Source organism: Dipteris shenzhenensis, chromosome 17, assembly GCF_047967505.1.
Source record: "Dipteris shenzhenensis isolate YYH24624 ecotype China chromosome 17, Dip_SZ_1.0, whole genome shotgun sequence".
NCBI classification, from domain to species: Eukaryota; Viridiplantae; Streptophyta; class Polypodiopsida; order Gleicheniales; family Dipteridaceae; genus Dipteris; species Dipteris shenzhenensis.
Genome location: NC_141612.1, coordinates 48,318,185 through 48,340,313, shown reverse-complemented (window position 1 = coordinate 48,340,313; position 22,129 = coordinate 48,318,185). Strand labels below are relative to the sequence as shown.

Here is a 22,129-nt window from a genome sequence, read left to right as displayed (position 1 = left end):
CTGGCTCCTCCTAATCATTGGGTAGTTCCTCCACCAACACTTGATTGACTGGCATTATATGTGGTGGGGGAGGTTGCAGACCCAGTATGGGTGGTGATAGGGGATCCTGTTGTGCCCTATACTACCCTAAATTAGCTAAAGGGGCACCTTGTTCATTCATAGGCTAATGGGGGTCTCGCTTGATAAATAGGTTGGGAGAGGACCCTCAAGAATTGACATTGGGAGGTGTCATGGTTCCCCCATCTATAGCAATGTGCGCAATAGAGTGCTTGCCTTGCCCTAAGGTGGGGGCAATCATTGGAGGGATGATTACTATTGCATACCACGCACCACATCTTGTCTCTCCTCAAAAACAAATGGGGGTTACTCGGTGTCTCCTTGGAGGTCAACTTCCACTGCTGGCCCAACCAATTCAACATATTTGAGGCCAAGTCACTCATATCCAAGCCCTTGGGCTCGTTGTTCTCCTTCTTGGTAGGCTCCACATTGGAAGACCTTACCGGTAGTGATACCTCTGATGGAGTTGTAGTTTTTTCCTATACGACCTTATCCATCATATAATCAGTTATACGGATAGACATCTTGCTGCAAAGCTCGAAGGAATCCATTAAGTGGTCATGCAACTTCAGATCTGCCAATCCGATAAGGAAGCGTGGCAACAATCGTTTGTCACTCATCCTCTCATACAGTTCGCAATGTGAATTGAGGTGTTTGATTCTGACGATCCCAGAGGGATTCCTTGTCATTCTATTTCACCTCATATAAATGGTTAATCAGGCTCCACTTATGTCCACTGGGGCCGCCCTACAATGAATGCTTTCCATAATGCCTCCTAATTGACTTTCTCTTTCGAATTGAGGGCCCTATACCATTGGCCTACCTTGCCATCTAGACTAAGGCCAAACGCATTAACCATTTCTAGATCTCCGAGAGCACCAAAGGCTTTGCATATTTGCTCGAATTGCTCCACATAGGAGATCCGGCTCTCCTTCCCCAAGGAATTTAGTCATCAACTTGGAGATTGCTATGGGTCGACTCCTAGAGGGATTGGTTATCCTTGGTGGAAATACGGGTGCAGTTGGAGGTGGTGAGGCCCCCCTTCCTAGTGCATTCACCAAGATGTGCATCGCCTCATCCAATAGCACCGTTTGGGAAGCTAGTGGATGTAGCATCATTGTGGGCCTAATGGGTCGTAGGAGCGGCAAGCCTGGTCCTGGTGGTGGGATCCACTGAGTTGCCGGTGCTGGCATTGCAGCTAAAAAGCCTACTCCCCCATACATTGGAGTAGTAGTTGTGGGATTGAAATGTCAGATTCTAGGAGGGAGATGGTCATTGGGCATCTGCATGGAGGTTCCTTGCATTGGATGTCGGGGGCACATGGAAGGTCAAAAGTTCATAAGAGTTCCCCCCTTGAGAGTCTCGTGCATTTCCTCGGCCAGGGTCTTGCCCTGCAAAGTCCCTCATCCATGGGTCTTCATCCTCCACGCGTTCCAAATCAAGATGCCTTGCGAATGAGAGTGCTCTCAACGAAAGCAAGAACGGAAGAAGGAGAGAGAGAGACAGAGAGCCACACAAGTTTGGTGGGTGCAGAACCACCCTACTCTTCTTTTTCATTCATTTATATATGTGTTTGAGTATTGTACATAACTGGGGTTAAGGCACAGTGACCTTTAACCCCCACAACCTCCCACTTAAAGGACAATGTGCCTTTAAGGGAGAACAACCAGTGAGCATACTATCCAATGCCCATCAATACACGACAATACTCAAACCGCTGACTAGGTAGACTCTTCGTCAGCATATCTGCAGGGTTATCATCTGTATGAACCTTGACAAGCTCTATGCGCTTGTCCTCAAGTACCTCCTTGATGAAATGGTACCTGACCTCAATGTGTTTGGTCTTTGCATGAAAGACCGGATTCCGTGCTAGCTGAATAGCACTCATGGAATCACTATGCAATGTCGGTACACCTGTATGAATCCCCAAATCTCCCACTAGCCGATCAAGCCATATAGCCTCCTTGCAACCCTCTGTGGCTGCAACATACTCAGCCTCTGTGGTAGACAAAGCAACGCACTTCTGTGCGTGAGACATCCACGACACTGCACCACCTACAAAGGTGAACACATAACCAGAAGTGGATCTCCTACTATCCACATGCCCTGCATAGTCTGAATCTGTGTACCCAAGTACACGCATGTCTCCTTTACCAAAGCAAATGCACATCTCCTTGGTACCCTTCATGTACCTCATGATGCACTTAACTGCCTCCCAATGCCTCTTTCCTAGATTAGCCATATACCGGCTAACAACTCCCACTGCAAATGCAATGTCTGGTCTAGTAGCTATCATAGCATACATAAGACTCCCAACTGCTGATGCATAAGGAACCTTGGCCATCATGGCCCTCTCCTCATCTGATTTGGGACTATCTGTATGACTCAGTTTCACATATGGAGGCAATGGAGTACTCACTGCCTTCCCCCCCTCCATATTGAAACGCTGCAATACTTTTGTAACATACTCTTGTTGTGAAAGCCAAAGGAGTTTCCTACTCCGATCACGCGTGATGCGCATACCAAGAATATGACGTGCAAATCCCAAATACTTCATATCAAAGGCCTCATGCAACTTGGCCTTTAATGCATCTAGCTCATAAGTGTTCTTGCTAGCCAATAGCATATCATCCACATATAGTGCCAAGATTATCAGGCTATTATCCTTAGCCCTATCCTTAGCCCTTTTAGTGTAGAGGCAGTGATCAATTTCACTCCTTCTAAAACCCTGGGACCGAATGAAAGCATCAAACTTTTGATACCATTCTCTAGGTGCTTGCTTAAGACCATAGAGACTCTTCTTCAGTTTGCAAACTAAATGCTCTTTGCCCTTTTCTTCAAATCCTTCCGGCTGCACCATGTAAATTTCCTCATGCAAATCCCCATGCAAGAAAGCTGTCTTGACATCCATTTGCATAAGCTCCATATCCTCTGATGCCACTAGTCCAAGCATGCATCTAAGTGTGGTCATCTTCACAACTGGAGAGAATATCTCATCAAAGTCCACACCCTTCTCTTGCTTGAACCCTTTAGCAACCAAACGGGCCTTATACCTAGGCACATCATCACCTGTGACCTTCATTTTGTAGACCCATTTACATGGCAATGCTTTCTTTCCATGTGACAAAGAAACCAAGTCCCAAGTCTTATTCTTCATAAGTGAACTCATCTCTGATTGCATAGCATACTCCCACTTGCGTTTATCCTCACGCATCATAGCCTCTCAGTAGCAAGAAGGCTCCCCGCAATCAGTAAGCATCACATAGTCTACCCCTGGAACAAACCTATCAGGCGGTCTAGACACTCTAGATGATCTTCTCAAGGGCATTTCAGCTTGCTGTCCCACTTGCATATCAGCCACATTTGGCTCATCATTTCCACCAATAGATGATCCATCATCTACCCTTGATTGTATACCTGTGGGAGTACTTGGTGGTACCATTTCTTGCACATTTGGTGCATGGACAGCTTGCTGTCTATCAACATATGTAGGTGGATTCACATCCTGGAAAGTGATTCTCCTCATTTCCACATCCCTCATGGGTGCCTTATGCATCTTCTTCTCATTGAAGACCACATCATGGCTGCGTATGATCTTCTTTGCTTCTGGATCCCAGAGACGATAGCCCATCTCTCCACTTTCACCATAACCTAGAAAGATGCATTTCCTAGACTTAGGATCTAGCTTCTTTCGAAGCTCTTTTGGCACATGTGCATATGCCTCACACCCAAATATACGCAAATGAGAGTAAGAGGGATTCTTGCCACTCCATGCCTCTTCAGGAATACCACCATCCAAACTCTTACTAGGTGATCTATTGATCACATGCACTGCAGTCTTCATTACCTCAGCCCAAAAACCACCAGAAAGACTTGCATTGGAAAGCATGCATTGCAACCTTTCTTGAATGGTACGGTTCATCTTTTCTGCAACTGGATTTTGCTCTGGAGTGCGAGGGGATGTGAGCTCCCTTTTAATCCCACGTGTATCACAGAAATGCTGAAAGTCATGAGAGAGATACTCTCCGCCATTGTCAGTCCGTAGGCATTTAAGTGTTCTACCTGCCTGATTCTCAACCAAGGCCAGCCATTTCTGAAATACCTGGAACACATCACTCTTTCGACCTATAGCATAAGCCCACACTTTCCTAGTTGCATCATCAATGAATGTCACATAGTATTCATCCCCACCTAATGACCGTGTAGGCATGGGACTGCATACATCTGAATGCACTAAATCAAGCTTTTCAAACTCTTTCTTTCCCCTTCTTTTATGGGCTGATTTAGTCTGCTTCCCATAGAGACAATGCTCACAAAATTCAAAATCAGAGAAACTCAAATGCGGTACATAACCCAAATGGCATAAGAGTTTCATTCCATTCTGGCGCATGTGCCCCAACCTGCAATGCCACAAAGAAGTGCTTGGCTGTTCGGTTATTGCAACAACATGATCAAATACCCCTGATACATGTAAGGGATACAAAGTCCCACACTTGGCACCCCTGGCCAAAAGCATAGAGCCCTTTTGAATTTTCCAACTTTGAAAGCCAAAAGTGGTGTGAAAACCAGCATCATCTAGCTGACCCACTGAAATAAGACTCTTGGTCAGCTTAGGCACATGTCTCACATGTTTCAAAACAAATGCAGACCCATTTGCAAAAGAAAACTTTATGTCACCTGCTCCCACTATGTCACATGCATAGTCATTTCCAAGATGCACACAACCTGTCTTTCCACTGTCATGAGTGGAGAACCATTCCCTATGGGGAGTAACATGGAATGAAGCACCAGAATCCAAAATCCAATCTTGGGAATATGCATCATCTGAAGTGGTAAGCAACTCTGCAGATAGACTAGACATGAAGAGAACATCATTGTCACTATCACGTGTGACTGCATTGATCTCCTCGATCTTCACTTTTCCTTTGTCCTCCCTTGGACTCTCTTCCTTTTGATTTGCACCCCAATTTGCATTCTTTTTCTTATCCTTTTGCTCTCTTTTCAGCTTGTAGCAATCCTTTTTCATATGTCCCTTCTTGCCACAATGGTAACACTCAATGTTCCTTGCCCTGGATTTGCTACGAGACTTCCCTCTTTCTTGGGACTTCCCTCTGAACTGTGATCTACCCCTTTGCACATTTAAGGCTGCATCCTGCTTGTTGCCATCCATAGACTTCCGTCTAATCTCCTCGGCCAACAAGCTACCCACAACATCATCAAATTTCAGTACTCCACCAGGTGCAGAGTTACTGACAGCTGTACGGAAGGTATCCCATGAGGATGGCAATGAACATAAGAGAAATATTGCCTTAGTCTCCGCATCAAAATTCATTTTTTGAGCTTGAAGCTGGCTGAAAATAATATTGAATTCATTCAAGTGAGAAGCAATGGAGACCCCTTCCTTCATCTGTAGCTCAAACAACCTCTTCATGAGGTAAACTCATGAGGTAAACTTTATTAGAGGCAGTTTCCTTCTCATAAGTGGCACACAGTTTCTTCCACAAATCTTCCATAGTCTGCTCATTTACTATTGTGAAATAAACTGACTCTGCAAGATGAAGTCTAATAGTAGACTTTGCTAATGCATCCAACTCATTCCAATCATCCTCAGACATATTTGCAGGCTTAGCTTCAATCCCTGCCAAGGGTTTAATCTGCTTCTTTTGAATAAGCACATCCCTTATTTGTTCTTTCCACAAAGAAAAGTTTGTCCCATCAAACTTTTTAATGCTGAAAAACTCCTTTTCAGACGTGGAAGAGGATGCCATGATGCAAATGAAACAAAATCCCAAATGCTAGTGCCTCAAGAGAGAATCACACCAAATACCAGGTGCACCCAAATGTGTATGCCACAATAGAGTGAAATATCACCAAAACTCAAAGCTCAAAGCATCTGACTCATGTGCATATACTATGCATCCATATGAGCAAATCTGGCCCAAAAGAAAATGCCAATAAGTGCCAAATGACTCAAGCATAAACACTGTCCACTGGCATATGCATCAATAATGTCTCATCCAAGAGAGCATAGCACTATCAGTGCATCACCTGCAATGTTTCAAAGCTGTCCCTCAGCATAAAATAGCATCCATGTGCAAAGCGTCCATAAAAATAGCATCCCACAAGGCAATTTGGGCCTATCAGCGCATCCAATAAGGACCGCAATGCATCCAAATGGCCTATAAATCATCCATTGCAACCCAATGCATACCACGAATGAGCGCACACTGCTTAAACTACTGCTCAAACTGCAACCAGAGTGATCTGCATAAGGTATGCTCAAGAAATCATAGTCCCACGGTAATGAGCGCTACTGAAAATAGAACCTGAGATGCCTCAAAACATGGGCGCCATTGCATAATCGGAATCAGCAAGAAAATCTGCAAATATCTCTCTTCTGCTAGAACTCCAAAATCCCAACCGATGAGTGAGAAATGGGAGTCAACACTTATCCACTGCCATGTGGCATAAATCTAAGGTTTCAAAACCTTAGAATGAAAAAATGCATAACAGAGAGACGAAATCGAATACACAGAGATCTATAACTCTGAAAATCCTCCACCGAATCGCGCAAGAACTGACAGGTAGGGGTTTTTGGGCATCCGGAACGCAATGGGACAGACGGCGGTTTTGGAAACCGTGGTCTCAATTACTGGGTCCAACACACAGGCTGAAAAACGTTTTTTGAAACAGATCTGTTTGTAAACTCCATCGGAGTGCGAATGATGAGCAACATAGAAGTTTTAGGACCTCCTGAGTCCACCGGAACTGACAGATCTGCAAATGGTTGCTCCAAACTTGAGTTCCAACACCCGGGCAAAAAACGCAGGAACTGACACAGTGAGTCAGAAATCCAATGAAATGATCCCAGATTCAAGAATGAAGGTGTTTCCAAGCTCCTGAAGTAATGTGGACACCAAAAGCAAGCAATAGTTGCCTCTACAAGTCAATACGGAGTCTCTGTCATCGAACAGAACAGGAAAAAGCTCAAAAAACGACTTTTTCTTTGAAAGCTCTTAACAGGCTCTCAAAACCACTTCGCAAAGCCAAAGTGACTTTTCCAAATGTTCCTCCAAGGTCTCTGCACACTCGGATGCAAGTAAAGTCACCCACAAAGCTTCCCACAGAGCTTCTCCTTCCTCCCATAGAGCTGCTGAGCTTCCAAGCATTCACGCACGCTCAGTTAGATCACCCGAGCTCTGATACCAGTTGAGAGTGCTCTCAACGGAAGCAAGAACGGAAGAAGGAGAGAGAGAGACAGAGAGCCACACAAGTTTGGTGGGTGCAGAACCACACCCTAATCTTCTTTTTCATTCATTTATATATGTGTTTGAGTATTGTACATAACTGGGGTTAAGGCACAGTGACCTTTAACCCCCACAGCGAAGGCTGTGGGACTTGAGTCCACAAAGGTAATCTTAGTCCTTATCTCTGCAGCTCAGGGGCCGATTGTGTTGAGATATCGAGCTCCACTCGTGATATGCCAGCGTGACCGTTGTGTATTTATGTCACTGACTTGTTAGCTGGAGATGCGGTTGGTACACCGCCCACGAATAATAGCTGGACGACAGCTATCCTTATCTACTCTAGTTTGTGGCTCAGTTAGTATGCCACCTTAGTTAGTTGAGTTTGGTTTGAGACCCACATATAGGGTTCTTCTATTTTCTTTGTATTAGAGTTCTTTTGGCTTTCACAACTAAGAAGAGGAAAACTGTTTTCAGCCTCCACCTTTGTGTGTATTCCCCCATTGTGCATGTGAGAAAGCCGCAAGTGAGACTCCTTCCCTCTCTCCCACAAGCTTCACATGGTATCAGAGCCTTGTTCGTGGTAAGGAGCTCAAGAAAGCAAGCCAAGTTCGTGGTGTCCTGGTAAGAGGACCAGTGTTGCTTTCCTATTTCGAGTTTGGGAGCAAATCTCTGCAGGTAGCACAGCCATAAGTGCAGGAGTGCACTGTTTCAGATTGAGACGCCCTTCGTGGTGTGGTTGTTTCGGGGCTCGTTTTGAAGGCGGAAGTTCTTCGCAGGCACTCAGAGAAAGGCCCTGTTTTTTGCTGTGCGACCACTGCACGGCTAGTCGGTGGAAAGGTGCCGCAGAAATTGCATCGTATGCCTGTGTGCAGAGATATTGGGAGTTGCAGATTCATGCCTATTGCCTGTTGATGCAAAATCGTCACTAGGAAGTGACTGTGTGGTGAAATACCACTCTCGTCGGTTTTGCAGATCTGCCCGTGTGAGGCAAAAGCTGTGTTTTTTGCAGTGAGAGAATATTTTGCAGTGTTCTGTAATGGCATCTGATTCTCTTTCACAGATTGTCATCACAGATTGTCACTGAAAAGCTTGACAAGAACAACTTCCAGGCATGGAAGTTTAGAATGACGAATTTCTTGATGGGAAAAGGCTATTGGGAATTCATTACAGGAAATGAAGAAGAACCTGTTCTTCCTAATGTTCCGAGTCAACAGGAAATGCAGGCATTCAAAGGATGGCATGAGAGAGCCAGGAAAGTTATGTATTGGCTGTCTATCAGTATTTCGGACTCCATGATTGTGCATATTCAGGATGCAAATACGCCAAAGGAGGCATGGGATACTTTGGCAAAAATGTACAGCACAAATACGCAAGCTAGGAAAATGCAGCTCAAGCAGGAGCTACACAATGTGTGCAGAGAGAAAACATGAGCATCAATGACTACCACATGAAGGTGAAGAAAATTGTGGATGCACTTGCTTCCATTGGGTCGCCAGTGGATGATGATGATTTGGTTTCTATGACCTTGAATGGTCTAGGAAAGGATTATGCACAATTCCGGACATCCATTGCCGTCCGTGAAAAATTTCCAGATTTTGAGGAGTTGATTGCTCTTCTAATTTCTGAAGAGCAGAGAAATGGGGGTGCATCTTCTTCAGCAGGAACTTCAAAACTATCTTCTACTCAAATGCTGGCAGAGGTAGAGGCAGAGGTAGACGAGGCCGATCTGCAGGCCATGGTAGAAATCAGAATATGTAGCAAACGCAAGAAAACCAGTCCTATGCAGGAGGACGTGGTAACTCTAGAGGCAGGGGGAGCCAAAGAGGCCGTGGTGGATGGCAGAGAAGCCAAAATGCAAACAGCAATGTTGAATGCTACTATTGTGGCAAAATGGGCCATATGGCTAAAGACTGCTACAAAAAGCAGAATGACATTATGAGTGGAAAATTGCAGCAAGGCAATTATGCATCCTCTAGTAGACAGGGTGATGACAGAAATGAGCATTTGTTTATGGTGCAGCATATGACAAATTCTGTAACAAGTGCAGAAGAAAGCAATGATGTGTGGTATGTTGACTCGGGTGCGTCAAACCACATGACAGGTCACGCTGAATGGATGCAGGATGCAAGGAAAATGGAAAAACCAGGATTTGTGGAGACTGGTGATGATACTGCACATCCTATTGTGCAGATTGGCAAAATTCCTTTGTCTATGCAGGATGGGAAAAAGAAATACTTGTCTGATGTATTTCATGTCCCGAACATCACCAAGAACCTGGTTTCTGTTGGTCAGATGGTTGAGCAGGGCTTGCAGGTCAGATTTAATCCTCATGGATGCTTTGTTGAGGATATGAAAAATAATGGTCGCTTGATAGCAAAAGGAAAGAAGAAGGGCAGGATGTTTACGTTGGATGCGGACATGCCTGAATTGAGTGCAGCAATGTTTGCACATGGGACCGGTGTAGTTGCAGATATTGATATCTGGCACAAACGCATTGGTCATGTTAATATACAGCGACTTAAATCAATGCAAGCCCAAAATATTGTTGCAGGATTGCCTAAATTCAAGGTTGCAGAAATGCACAAGGTTTGTGAAGCCTGTCAATTTGGGAAACAGGCAAGGAAACCTTTTCCTAGGCATGTTCAAGAGAGTAAAAAGCCATTGGAATTAATCCACTCTGATGTGTGGACTACAAAAGCTGCATCTATTGGAGGCTGTCACTATTTTGTCACATTTATTGATGACTTCAGCAGAAAACTGTGGGTGTATTTTATGAAAAAGAAAAGTGAAGTGTTTGGGCACTTCAAAGCTTTCAAAGCTATGGTTGAAAAAGAAACAGGCCTGCAAATAAAATGCCTAAGGTCAGATGGAGGGGGAGAGTACCTCTCAAATGAGTTTGCAAGGTTCTTGCAGGAGCATGGTATAAAGCAGCAATATTCATGCAGTCATACCCCATAGCAAAATGGAATTGCAGAAAGAAAAAACAGGCATATTGGAGAGGTATCTCGGGCTATGCTAAATGAAAAATATCTACCAGATTATTATTGGGTTGAAGCAGTTGCTACAGCAGTCTATATAATGAATAGGACTCCCACTACAGCAATACATGGCATGACACCAGAGGAGATGTATACTGGTAGGAAACCAGATATTTCTCATTTGAAGATTTTTGGTTGCATTGCCTATGTCCATGTGCCAGATGAGTTGAGGTCCAAGTTGGATCCAAAAGCTGAGAAGTGCGTCTTTATTGGTTATTCTCTGCAGCAGAAAGGGTATAGATGCTATAACCCTTCTACATGTAAGTTCACAATGAGCAGAGATGTTGTTTTTGATGAGATGAGCAGCTGGTATAAACCAATAAATGTGATGATTGATGTAGATGCACAAAATGGTAATGCTGCACAGAATGCACAGCAGCAATTACAAAATATCAGTGGACCTAGAGTGTCCTCTACCAGTGGTTCACATACTTCGCCATGGACAGGCAGATTGAGATCAGGAGAATCCCCTCAAAGCAATGCAGAGAGTGGTATGCAGGTATCACGAAAAGGAAAAGAGAAGGTAGATCAGCCCATGTATGATGTGAATGCAGGTCACTCTTGTGTGGATGGTGAATCCAGTGGCTCAGAACAGACAATTGATGATGAGTTGGGTATTCCTTCTGTTGTTACACCTGGAGTAAGGAAGACCAGGGATGTTTTAAGAGCACCTGGAAGTGAGCCTATTTTGCGCAGGTCTACCAGGGTTAGGTATCCTGTGGATAGGCTGAAATATGATGGATTTACAGCCATTCACTATGCCTATATGGTCAAAGTGATACAAGAACCAGAACCCAATTCTTTTGAGCAAGCCATGGGAAATGAAAAATGGGAGAAAGCCATGGATGAAGAAATGGATGCCTTGGATGCTAATGCTACATGGGAATTGGTGCCTTTGCCTAAAGGCAAGAATGCAATTGGCTGTAAGTGGGTTTATAAGATCAAGCACAATGCAGATGGTTCTGTGAATAGATACAAGGCAAGATTAGTTGTCAAGGGGTATGCACAGACATATGGCATTGATTATGAAGAAACTTTCAGCCCGGTTGCAAGGATGGCAACCGTAAGAGTAGTTATTGCTATGGCTACATCAAAGGGATGGTCTTTACATCAGATGGATGTAAAGAATGCCTTCTTGCATGGTGATTTGCAAGAAGAGGTCTTTATGGAGCAGCCAGCAGGTTATGTTCATGCTATTCATCCTGAGTTTGTTTGCAGGTTGAAGAAAGCCTTGTATGGCTTAAAGCAAGCACCTAGAGCATGGTCTGACAAGATAGGACAGTATCTTGTCACTATTGGCTTTCAGATTTCCAAGGCATATTTCTCACTCTATGTGAGAAAAAGAGAGAAAGGGATTATGCTGCTTGTCATTTATGTTGATGATTTGATCATCACAGGTGATAGTGATGAAGATATCCTTCATGTGAAAATGCTATTGAAGCAGAAGTTTGAGATGAAAGATTTGGGAGAGCTGCGTTATTTCTTGGGCATTGAGGTGATTAGATCACCAAGTGGGATACAGCTCTTGCAGAGGCAGTATGGATTGGACATGCTGTCCAAATATGGGATGACAGGCTGTAAGCCTATTTCAGTTCCTTTGGAGCAGAATGTGAAGCTGAGCGCAGATGCAGGTGAGCTTCTAGAAGACGCTACTATGTACAGCTGCATAGTAGGAAGTTTGATTTACATGACTATTACCAGGCCAGATTTGAGCTATGCTATTGGGTTGGTAAGTCAGTTTATGCAGGCTCCAAGGAAACCGCATTTGGATGCGGCTAGACGCATACTCAGGTATGTGAAGTCCACATTGCAGTATGGACTATTTTATGAGGCTGGGGTTCAGATACAGTTGCATGGATACACTGATGCTGATTGGGCTGGTAGTATTTCTGATAGACGATCTACCAGTGGATATGTGTTCTCTTTTGGGAGTGCTGCAGTCACTTGGAGCAGCAAGAAATAGCCTACAGTTGCCTTGTCGAGCACAGAGGCTGAGTACAGGGGTGCAGCAATGGCTGCATGTGAGGTAGCATGGTTGCATAAGATACTCTATGATATGCATCAGTCTACAGATGGGCCAGTTGTCATTTATTGTGACAACATGAGTACCATACACTTGGCAAAGAACCCAGTCTTTCATGCTAGAACAAAGCACATTGAGGTGCATTATCACTATGTGCGGGAGAAGGTTTTACTAGGTCTTATTGATCTAGTTTATGTCAACACAGAGGATCAGGTAGCTGACATATTCACGAAAGCATTGGGCGCAGAGAAGCTGCGCAAGTTCAGAGACCTGCTTGGTGTGCAGGAATTGGGATTGAGCTCGAGGGGGAGTGTTGAGATATCGAGCTCCACTCGCGATATGCCAGCGTGACCGTTGTGTATTTATGTCACCGACTTGTTAGCTGGAGATGCGGTTGGTACACCGCCCACGAATAATAGCTGGACGACAACTATCCTTATCTACTCTAGTTTGTGGCTCAGTTAGTATGCCACCTTAGTTAGTTGAGTTTGGTTTGAGACCCACATATAGGGTTCTTCTATTTTCTTTGTATTAGAGTTCTTTTGGCTTTCACAACTAAGAAGAGGAAAACTGTTTTCAGCCTCCACCTTTGTGTGTATTCCCCCATTGTGCATGTGAGAAAGCCGCAAGTGAGACTCCTTCCCTCTCTCCCACAATCTTCACAGATTGTTGCTGGCCTCCCCTTTCCATGGACATACTGGCGAAGGGGTTCTCCATGTCTACTGAATCTATTTGGCCCAACCGTCTAAACATGTTGGATATTGTACCTCTTAACCTAGAGGCTACGGAAGTAGGAGAGTTAGAAGGAGCCACTCTAGTGTAGGGAGCTTTAGAAGCCCTCGGGCCTACGGGGTCTTGCATTTCCTCATTCGCGCTCTTCGTCTTGTCAGAGCTAAAGGGGTCCTCCCGTCGAGGCCCTAACACTTAGTGAGAGCTAGGAATGGAGCTTTCGGGTGGAGCTGATCCCAAACTAGGGCGAAATGCGGGCTGAGCATAGCTCAAAACACTACCCTCAGGTTCGGGTTCCTTGGACAAAATTCTTCCAGACCTTAAGTGCATGTATAAGATTTCTACAGAGGTACACTCTGGTTCAAATTTAATTATGTATTTTTTGATTATTCCATAGATATCCTAGAATAGAGCTAAGGTGATGGGCATAGGGATAGGACTAAGGCGACGGGCGTAGGGATAGAACTAAGGCAACGAGCGTAGGGATAGAACTAAGGCGACGAGCGTAGGGGTAGAAAGTTGACACATGTTGATGGGATGGAATGTAGATAGTATGCCCACGATTGTGGGGTTAGTGCTAAGGCGACAGGCCATGAGATGCTCAAATTGATAGAATGTGATTATGGTGACAGTCATAGGGCTAGCTATAAAACAACGGGTGTAGGGATAGCCCTTGAGAGACAGTCGACAGGTTATTTGTCTCAGTGGGATGAAAGTATGGCGACGAATGTGGGGTTGACAGTAGGCCAACATGTCATGGGCATAGGCTCAAGACCACGGGTAAACGCCTGTCAGACTGATGGGATAGCAGATTCTGGCACATATTAAATAGGGCGATAGGTTGGATGGCAGTCAGAAGTTAGGTCATGGGGATAGGGGCTAAGCCGATGGGTCAACAAAGGTCTGACCATGGAGAAAGCGCTATGGTGACGAGTCGGCGGGATAGCACTATGGCGACGACTCATGGGGATAGGAAATGTTTGACAATACAAATTTTGCCAACTTTTGTTTAGTGATTTCTAGTTATTTTTGAGTTTTTGTTCCAGCTCTGAGTGTTTGTGGTGCTATGCACCTACCCAAACTACCTACACTAAACAAAAAAGAGGAAAAAATGTCAACTTTTGGTTCATGAATGACAAATTCCTACAAGTGGGGTTGTCCACCCTCAAGAACCATTTCGAAATTGAGATTCTATTTCCATTTTTGGGTGGTTTTGGTGGAGGTTGCTATGCCACCCACCTTAGCAATCTTCTAAACTACCTTCCCATCACTTCAAAACACTAACAAACATAAAAAACATGTTTCTCATGATAAAAAGTGCTTTCCAATAGAAAATGACAAATTTTCACCTTTTTTTCATCCACACACACTTCTTCACTCCTTCCACTCCTACTACTCCATTATCACAGCTCCAAATTAAGCTTGAAACAACGAGCTATGGGTAGACAATGAGAGAAGGCAAATGCAATGCAAAAGCATACCTTGAACTCCTCGGCAACGGTGCCAAAGAGTGTAGTCTCAACGGTGACTCACGTGTCATGGGGATCTTGAAGGAATGCCGATGGAGCCTCCACTCTAAGCTACTACTTGTGAGAGAAATGCAGGGCATGAGCCATCCGCATGTGTCACTGAAGCGGCTCCCGGATTGTTGCAATGTGTTTCCACAAGAGAAAGAGGGAAGGGTGAGAAGGGAGAAGAGAGGGAGAAGGGGAGATGGAAGAATAAAGGGAGAGGGAGAGGGGAAGGGAAGAATGAAGGGGGATGGAGTGGCAAACACAAAGGCACTACAAAAGAAACAAGAGAACACCCAAAGACACTCTTGGAGGAGAAGAGGGACCTTGTATTCCAAACTTGTGTATACAACAATGAAGAACAAAGTCAACCATTTGGCCTTTTATACAAGTCACCTTTTGAACGGAGGGCTAACCCTTTTACTTTTTGCACTCTCCCTCTCTTTACATTCACAAGGTTCTTGGGCCCATAGGGTGCCAAGGCATCTTCTCTATACTTTCCTTCTTCCTTTCTATTATAGCTCTTGTTGTTATGCTTCTCCATGTGTCAGGCACTTCTATTAACCATATAATAGCATTTGGGACAATTAGAAGGTGCTCCTGCTAGGGCGTTTGAGAAAAACTTGGAATTAGGAGGTGCTCTTGCTAGGGTCCCAAATAGCGCTTGTGTTAACCTCACCAATCTAGATGGTCCCGGTGCTTGCCTTTGTCCTAAGCCATTTGAGGCTCAAAACCCAGATGGCAAGGTAATCTTGAGCCATTTGTGGCTCAAAACCCATATGGCCCATGACTATGCCCCTTGGCTACGGTCGCTAAAGTAAATCATGAAGCCTACCATGCATTCTATGGCTGTGGCTGTTAACAAAGTACTTGGAGAATGCAATTATCGTATTCTTCCTAGGAAAGATGCCTTCAGCAGATGCTGTTGCAAAATGTATAAAAGCTCTATTGCATGGAAATGTGGTAGAGGGTGTGTATTTTGCTACACCCAGATTTTATAAAGTGCTCCTCACTGAGCCCAAACATAGAAATATATTACTTGAGGCATCACCATTGATGTTTGGAATGCAGATGGTACATGTTTTACTATGGTCTCACAAAAATAGATTGTTGGAAGTTCTCTAATTGGTTGTTGCATGTGTGTCTACACATCATACAAGTAATCATCATGGCTTATATATAGTTCCACTTGCCACTCATAGCATGGGAAAAGAAAACCTTGGATGCACTCATGTTACAAGCAATGGAATACGTCCAAAAACAAGAAAAGACAAGAGAGCTCTCTATCTCCTTAAAGTTAAGCTAGTTTGTTCTCCAAAAATGCGTGGAGGGCTCAACATTTTAGACATACACTATCATTTGATTGCTTAAAAAGCTACTATGCTACTTACTTTTGCAACTCAAAAGGAGTCATGGACACAAACGATGGCTAGAATGGGCACTAATATTTGTATACATGCTTTTGGTAACTAGAATAACACTTTTTGGGATTTTGCTATGGGCACTTTTCAAGGAAACATCCCTGGTAGTCTTTTCTCTAGCTGGCTGATTGCTGATTGGTAACTAATCCTGCATTACATCTACTAGTTTGGACGTCCACCAAAGATGGGGAACAATACGGCACTGGAAAGTGTATGTTAGAGTAGACTCTTTCCTACACCTCTTGCTGTGGTAGAGCTCGAAAAGGCATATTTTCTTACATGCAAAGGTGTCAAATATGTGCAAAATGATGGTAGTTTCATGTCCTTTCCTATACTAAATAGGTGTTATGCTTTTGGCATGCATTCTAGGCCTCTATGGCACAAACTGCGACATTCAGCCATTCCTCCCGATTCCTCATCTTCAGATGCAAGATTGACTAAGGATTGAAAACTTGCAAGACCAGAGATTGGTTGCCAGAACCTTCCAATGATGAAATTGATTGCTGCGAGAGCTTATCAGCTACTCATCCCCACATTGTGGATACCCTATGAGCTTTGGCGGTTGAATAAATGTCTCAAATGGTGGACAAGATGCATGTGTGCCATATGGAAGAATGGGCTTCCTGTAAAGCAAAAGGTCTTCATTTGGTGATGTCTACTAGGGGTTTTACCAATGGGGACCACACTGGCCCGATGATGTATTGCACCTGCGCATTGTTTGAGATGCTCTTATCCTAGAGAAACAATTCTACATCTCCTCTGGACTTGCTCAACTACCAAGGATCTCCTTGCGATGCTATCGGCCCACCTTTAAATACGCTTCCCTTTGCGTAGTTTTTCCAAGCACTTCTAGATATCGAGGCAATTTCACTAAGTCTCTTGTTGATTATAACCTTTTATTTTTATGGGTTAGATTTTACTGCATACTAGACCATTTGGCATGATATAAACCATTGCATGTCCTCTCAATATATATGCATTCTTCAGGCATTCTTTGCATACATCCCTATATGATGCTTATCATATATGTGACATTTCTCTGCATCTTTTAGAAGTGTTTTTCCACTACCACACTTGGTGGTGACGATTGTAACTTGCATTAACTAATTGAATTAGTGGTTTCACCAAAACAAAGTGTGTGTGTGTGTGTGCGCATGTGTGCACGTGTGCACATATATATTTATAATAGTAGATTTGGGGTTGGAAAAAAGTATGTTGCTATAGTTACAATATTGTAAGAATGTAACCATGCCTGTCCTATGATGTGTGTTCTTGATAGTAGCAAGAAAGCACTAGAAGATTCACATATGGTGGATGCGAGGTCAGAAGGCAATAACATCAATGTTCATGTGAACCAAAGTCCAAGTCATGAGATCTTCAAGATATCTTAGATGTCGCAACGATGATGAATTATGAGCTCAACACAAAAAATGCCCTATTTAAGCAGTCATTCACCAATCTCTATCTATTACCAACTAAAGAATAAAAGCACCATGCCTGAGACTTGGAGGGAGGATTTGTCCAAACGGGCATTATGTCATGTCTCATGTCCATGATTTCATTTATTTCTCTCTTTTTTGAAAAGGTGATGCTATATTAGGGTCTAGGTTGAGTTTCGCAAACAAAAAGAAACTATAAAATAATGGACTTGAGGATAAACGAATACGACGAGATGCAAATCTATGAAGAGAGAGAGAGAAGCTTTGAGTCATTACAATAGAGCTAGACACATGTATCCTATGGACTCTCCATCAAGATTCACAATGAAAACCATGGCCTACCTACCACCCTTATTCTTCTTCTTTTTCTTCTTATTTTCACAACTCACCCACATATCTTGCTCAAATTCTATGCATCCATAAAGCTTTCTAAGTCGTAGCCACCTATATTCCAATGAGTGTCAACCTTTAGTAGGTAGGACTTTATTAGATGAATGACAAGGGCCTCCACTCCCCCTTGGCCTTTATTAGATGAATGACAAGGACCTCCACTCCCCCTTGGCCTTTCCCCCCTACTTTCCTTCATTTACCTATCTCATTATAACCCTTTTCACTCATCTCCATTTTGGTCCTTATCCATTCATCTTTACTTGCTTTTCAATCCTCTCCTCCCCTCACATTTCACCCCTCTCCTTTCCCTAATTAAAAGATGTAAACGATTTATCATCCCTGTTTTGAGAGTATTGGGATGGCACTTGCTTTTTGGGATAAATTTTCATAAGCTTTTGTCATGACGTGGGTATTTAAGTCTAAAAGTAAGACAAGGGGCTCCACTTTCCCTTCATATGGCCATATGTCTCTAATGGCTCTCACTTATTTTACTCATTTATACTTTCCATTTACCTATCCTAAAGGTCCTTAGTCTCAATAAATTATTCCATACAACCTAAGGAGAAAGGTAATTGAAAAGGCCTTTATTTTTCAATGAAGAAATTCAATTGATTTCCTAAGTGAAAAGGAGGAGTAGCCCAAAAGCTAAGGTGAGAGATGAATTCAAGAGGTCTTACTATTGGGCTAGAGGAAGATGTTGTAAGAGAAGTAGAATCATAGTATCTCTCTCCCTCAAAATGAGAGAGAGTCATAAATAAGCTTACCCTCTACTTGCCTTTCCCTTGAATCCCCTCCCTCTTCCACTAATTAATTTTTGCTATCTTTTTGGCCTGCCGTTTGGAGGTCTTAGTGAAGGACTCCAACCAAAGAGAAATTTATTTTTGGGGGCTTTATTTTTTGAGTTCCCTTTTGCGGGATAACTCACACATGTTACTTGATCTGCACTCAATTGCAACGACTCGTGTGTGGTGTGGTCAATACACTACACGCACGAGCCACGACTCTCTCAGCAGCCTGAGCTGACCGAATTCCACGGCTTCATTATTACACTCTGCCTCTTGCGTTGCACACGTTCCTTCTGCTCTTGAACCCATCCGTACTTCTTCTGTTTCAAACCCACTGCGTTTCACTTAGACGCGATGCCTAAAACTGTAAGTCAAGAGGATAGATGACGAGAGAGCAGGCCGGTGCCGTGCCTCCTTCTCTAGAGCCGTGCAGCATCCTCTCAAGAGCAGATCTTTTGAGCAGCCCGATGTCCAATTTCTTGTTTGCTAAAACTTCCCTGCATGGGCGACGACGAGGAGGTTGCTTACACTCTGGTTCAGCCCCGGGCTCCCTAGTTCTCAGCTGATGGCCCGCAGATAAAGCGTACAAGGCGTAAGGAACGTCCCTACAAGGTCACGATTTCTGCTGGTGATCTCGAATTGTCCGATTCCAAAGGGAGAATCACAGTTGACGCTACGCAAGACGCCCCGAATTCTTGAAATTTTTTAAAAGAGAGCCCTGAATGACTGAAGGAGAGAAGCCGAACTGGTATGGAAGCGAGGGCCGTATCGTTGCTCCCGGAGATAATGGTATAGGAGGGACTTTCACACACGGAGGCAAGTATGTCCAATATAGCATATTTGGAAATCTGTTCGATGTCACTGCGAGATATCGACCCCCAATTCGACCTATCAGTCGTGGAGCCTACGGGATTGTCTGGTAATACGATTCGCTTGTCTCTGATTTCTTTGAATTCTGTCCGGGGATTGCCTCGCTTGGGAACGGGCAGATCTTTCTTACCATGATTTCCTTGAAATCTGTCCGGGGATAGCCTCGCTTGGGCACGGGCAGATCTTTATCAGCAAAGCTCTCCTTCTCTCTCTTGATGCACAAGGATTGCTTCGCACTTTTTCTTGGATCAGTTGCAATCGCTTAAGAGAACGCAATAGGGGGTTAACGAAAGTAGTCGCCGAGCCATGAAAGAGTTAAGAGGGAAATTGAGCATGAATTTAATTGCCAGGGGGGTAGAAGGAAAACTAAGGTATAGTGTGATTCTTTACAGTTCTGCTTTGGATTCGGAAACTGGCGAGGAGGTCGCAATTAAAAAAATATCAAATGTTTTCCAAAACATGCTCATCGCAAAGAGGTCTCTTCGAGAGATAAAGATACTCAGGCACATGGATCACGAAAATGTGAGTGATCTTTGCAATCCTGGGGTGCAGAATGCCTACTCTGCCTTGCAAATATATAGTGAGCTTCCGTTTGTTAGCGATGTACACGCAAGAATAAGCTAATTTAAGCGGCGAGATCTAATGACTGACCTTGAACCATTCTCTCGGAGCAGATTCTGGCTCTCAGAGAGGTCATTCTTCCTCCAAGAAGAGAGAATTTCAGTGATGTTTACATTGTGACAGAGCTGATGGACACGGACCTCGCTAATATTATTCGGCTGAGCGAAGATGTAACAGAGGAGCATTACCAGGTAACAGACAGAAGTCATGGCGCCGTTTTGTTTTCCTTGCGTATTTTGTGAGATTCCTTGAATTCGAATAGCGAGATTCCTTGAATTCGAATGATCCGTTTTTCTTTTTCGATTCCACAGTACAGACATAGGGTGTCAAAGCTGACGAGTTTTCTTCTCTAGTTTTTCGTATATCAGCTGTTAAAAGGTCTGAAATACGTACATTCAGCCAATGTCCTTCATCGGGACCTCAAGCCTAGCAATCTGCTTATCGATGCGGACTGTCAATTGAAGATTGCTGATTTTGGCCTCGCCCGAACTTTTTCGGAAACAGATCAGATGACAGAATATGTCATTACTCGATGGTACCGCCCACCAGAATTGCTGTTTAATTCAAGAAACTATACGTCGGCCATTGATATGTGGTCTGTAGGCTGCATTCTCGCAGAGTTGTACAATCGCGAACCTTTGTTTCCGGGGAAAGATCACGTTCATCAAATTCGAAAGATCACACAGGTGCCTAAGCCTAGAGATTATTAGATGTTAGCAGCAGGAAATGGACGTAGGATGGAAGGTCGTAACTGATGTTGTGCTCGCAAAATTGTGGCAGTTGATGGGTTGTCCGAGCGATTCGGAACTAGGGTATGTAATAAGCGAGCATTCGAGGAAATATGTCGAGCAGCAACCAAGGTATCAAAGGCAGGCGTTGGCAGAGAGGTTCCCAAAACTACCCCTTCTTGCAATTGATTTGATTGAGAAGATGCTTGTCTACGATCCCACAAAGAGGATAACAGGTAATTACTTACACCTTACAACAAGGACCTTTGCCATTCATGGAATAAAGCACTCAACATAGCTGCAAGCTCCCCACATGTGTTGCATGCAATGCAGGGTCACTTGTTGAATTCCTTACACTGCCACGAGAAGCTACTTCTAGTTCTCTCCAATCCTTCTCAAGAGATTCCCTTTCAAAGCAAAGTCCTCATGAGATTTACACTCTTATGAGCTTAGATGGGTGCATGAGATTGTGAAATTAACACCCAAAGATTGACATTTTCCAAGATGATGAATGATCAAAATGTGGCCAATTTGTGTTTGACAAATTGCATGGATGCTTTCGATGGATTGTGACATGAATGGAAAATTCTTTGTAACTTTGTGTATCTTGGTTTGATGCAGCGGAAGAGGCACTTGCTCATCCATACCTAGCTCACTTTCATGAGCCAACAGATGAACCCAATTGTCCCACTCCCTTCATGTTGGGCTTTGATGAACAATCCCTGTCAGAACAAGATATCAAAGATGTAATCTATGAGGAGGCCTGCCAAAGTTCAAGTTGCTTCGTTGACAAGCAATGTTAATAATTCAATGTCCCAAATTAGACTTTTTACATTCAACTTCATCTTTGTTCCCGAAAGGTCCTTGAACTTGTGGTCTTATTAATCTTTTACAATGGCAACCATCCAACTACATGTAACTCCTTGCAATAGTAATACTACACCTACATTTTGGGATCATATGAAATTAATGATGTTTCATTCAATTGGCTCGTTGTTAATGCAAGCAAATTGAATCACTTGCGATTGCCTTCCTATAAATCTTCAATCTCACATCTGTAGTTGTGAATTCCTACCATCATTACGTATGAATTATTAGTGGTTTCCTTTTACTTTTAATCTTGACAATCTTTTGCATGGATAATTTGATGAACATTTTGACTTTCTTTACAAAACGTGTGAATATATCATAATATCTCAATAAGAAATTTAAAGACACAACGAGAAGGAAAAGTGGAATCTCTTCATTGTCAATATTTTTGACATATGGC

General features: G+C 43.5%; 1 protein-coding gene across 2 annotated transcripts; it reads left to right on the top strand.

Moving 5' to 3' along the window:
* Nucleotides 1-18,801: 18,801 nt before the first annotated feature.
* LOC147892215 (mitogen-activated protein kinase 4-like) lies at nt 18,802-21,818 on the top strand. Of its 2 annotated transcripts, none has more exons than XM_087388847.1 (6): nt 18,802-19,559; nt 19,903-20,032; nt 20,185-20,322; nt 20,500-20,817; nt 20,912-21,095; nt 21,481-21,818. In XM_087388847.1, exons 1-6 carry the CDS (start codon nt 19,363-19,365, stop codon nt 21,660-21,662), a joined length of 1,149 nt encoding a protein of 382 aa, XP_087244973.1. In that variant the 5' UTR covers nt 18,802-19,362; the 3' UTR covers nt 21,663-21,818. The 2 variants fall into 2 exon arrangements, with proteins under 2 accessions (XP_087244973.1, XP_087244972.1); XM_087388846.1 differs by having other exon boundaries at nt 18,804-19,559; nt 20,485-20,817.
* The last annotated feature ends 311 nt before the right edge of the window (nt 21,819-22,129 follow it).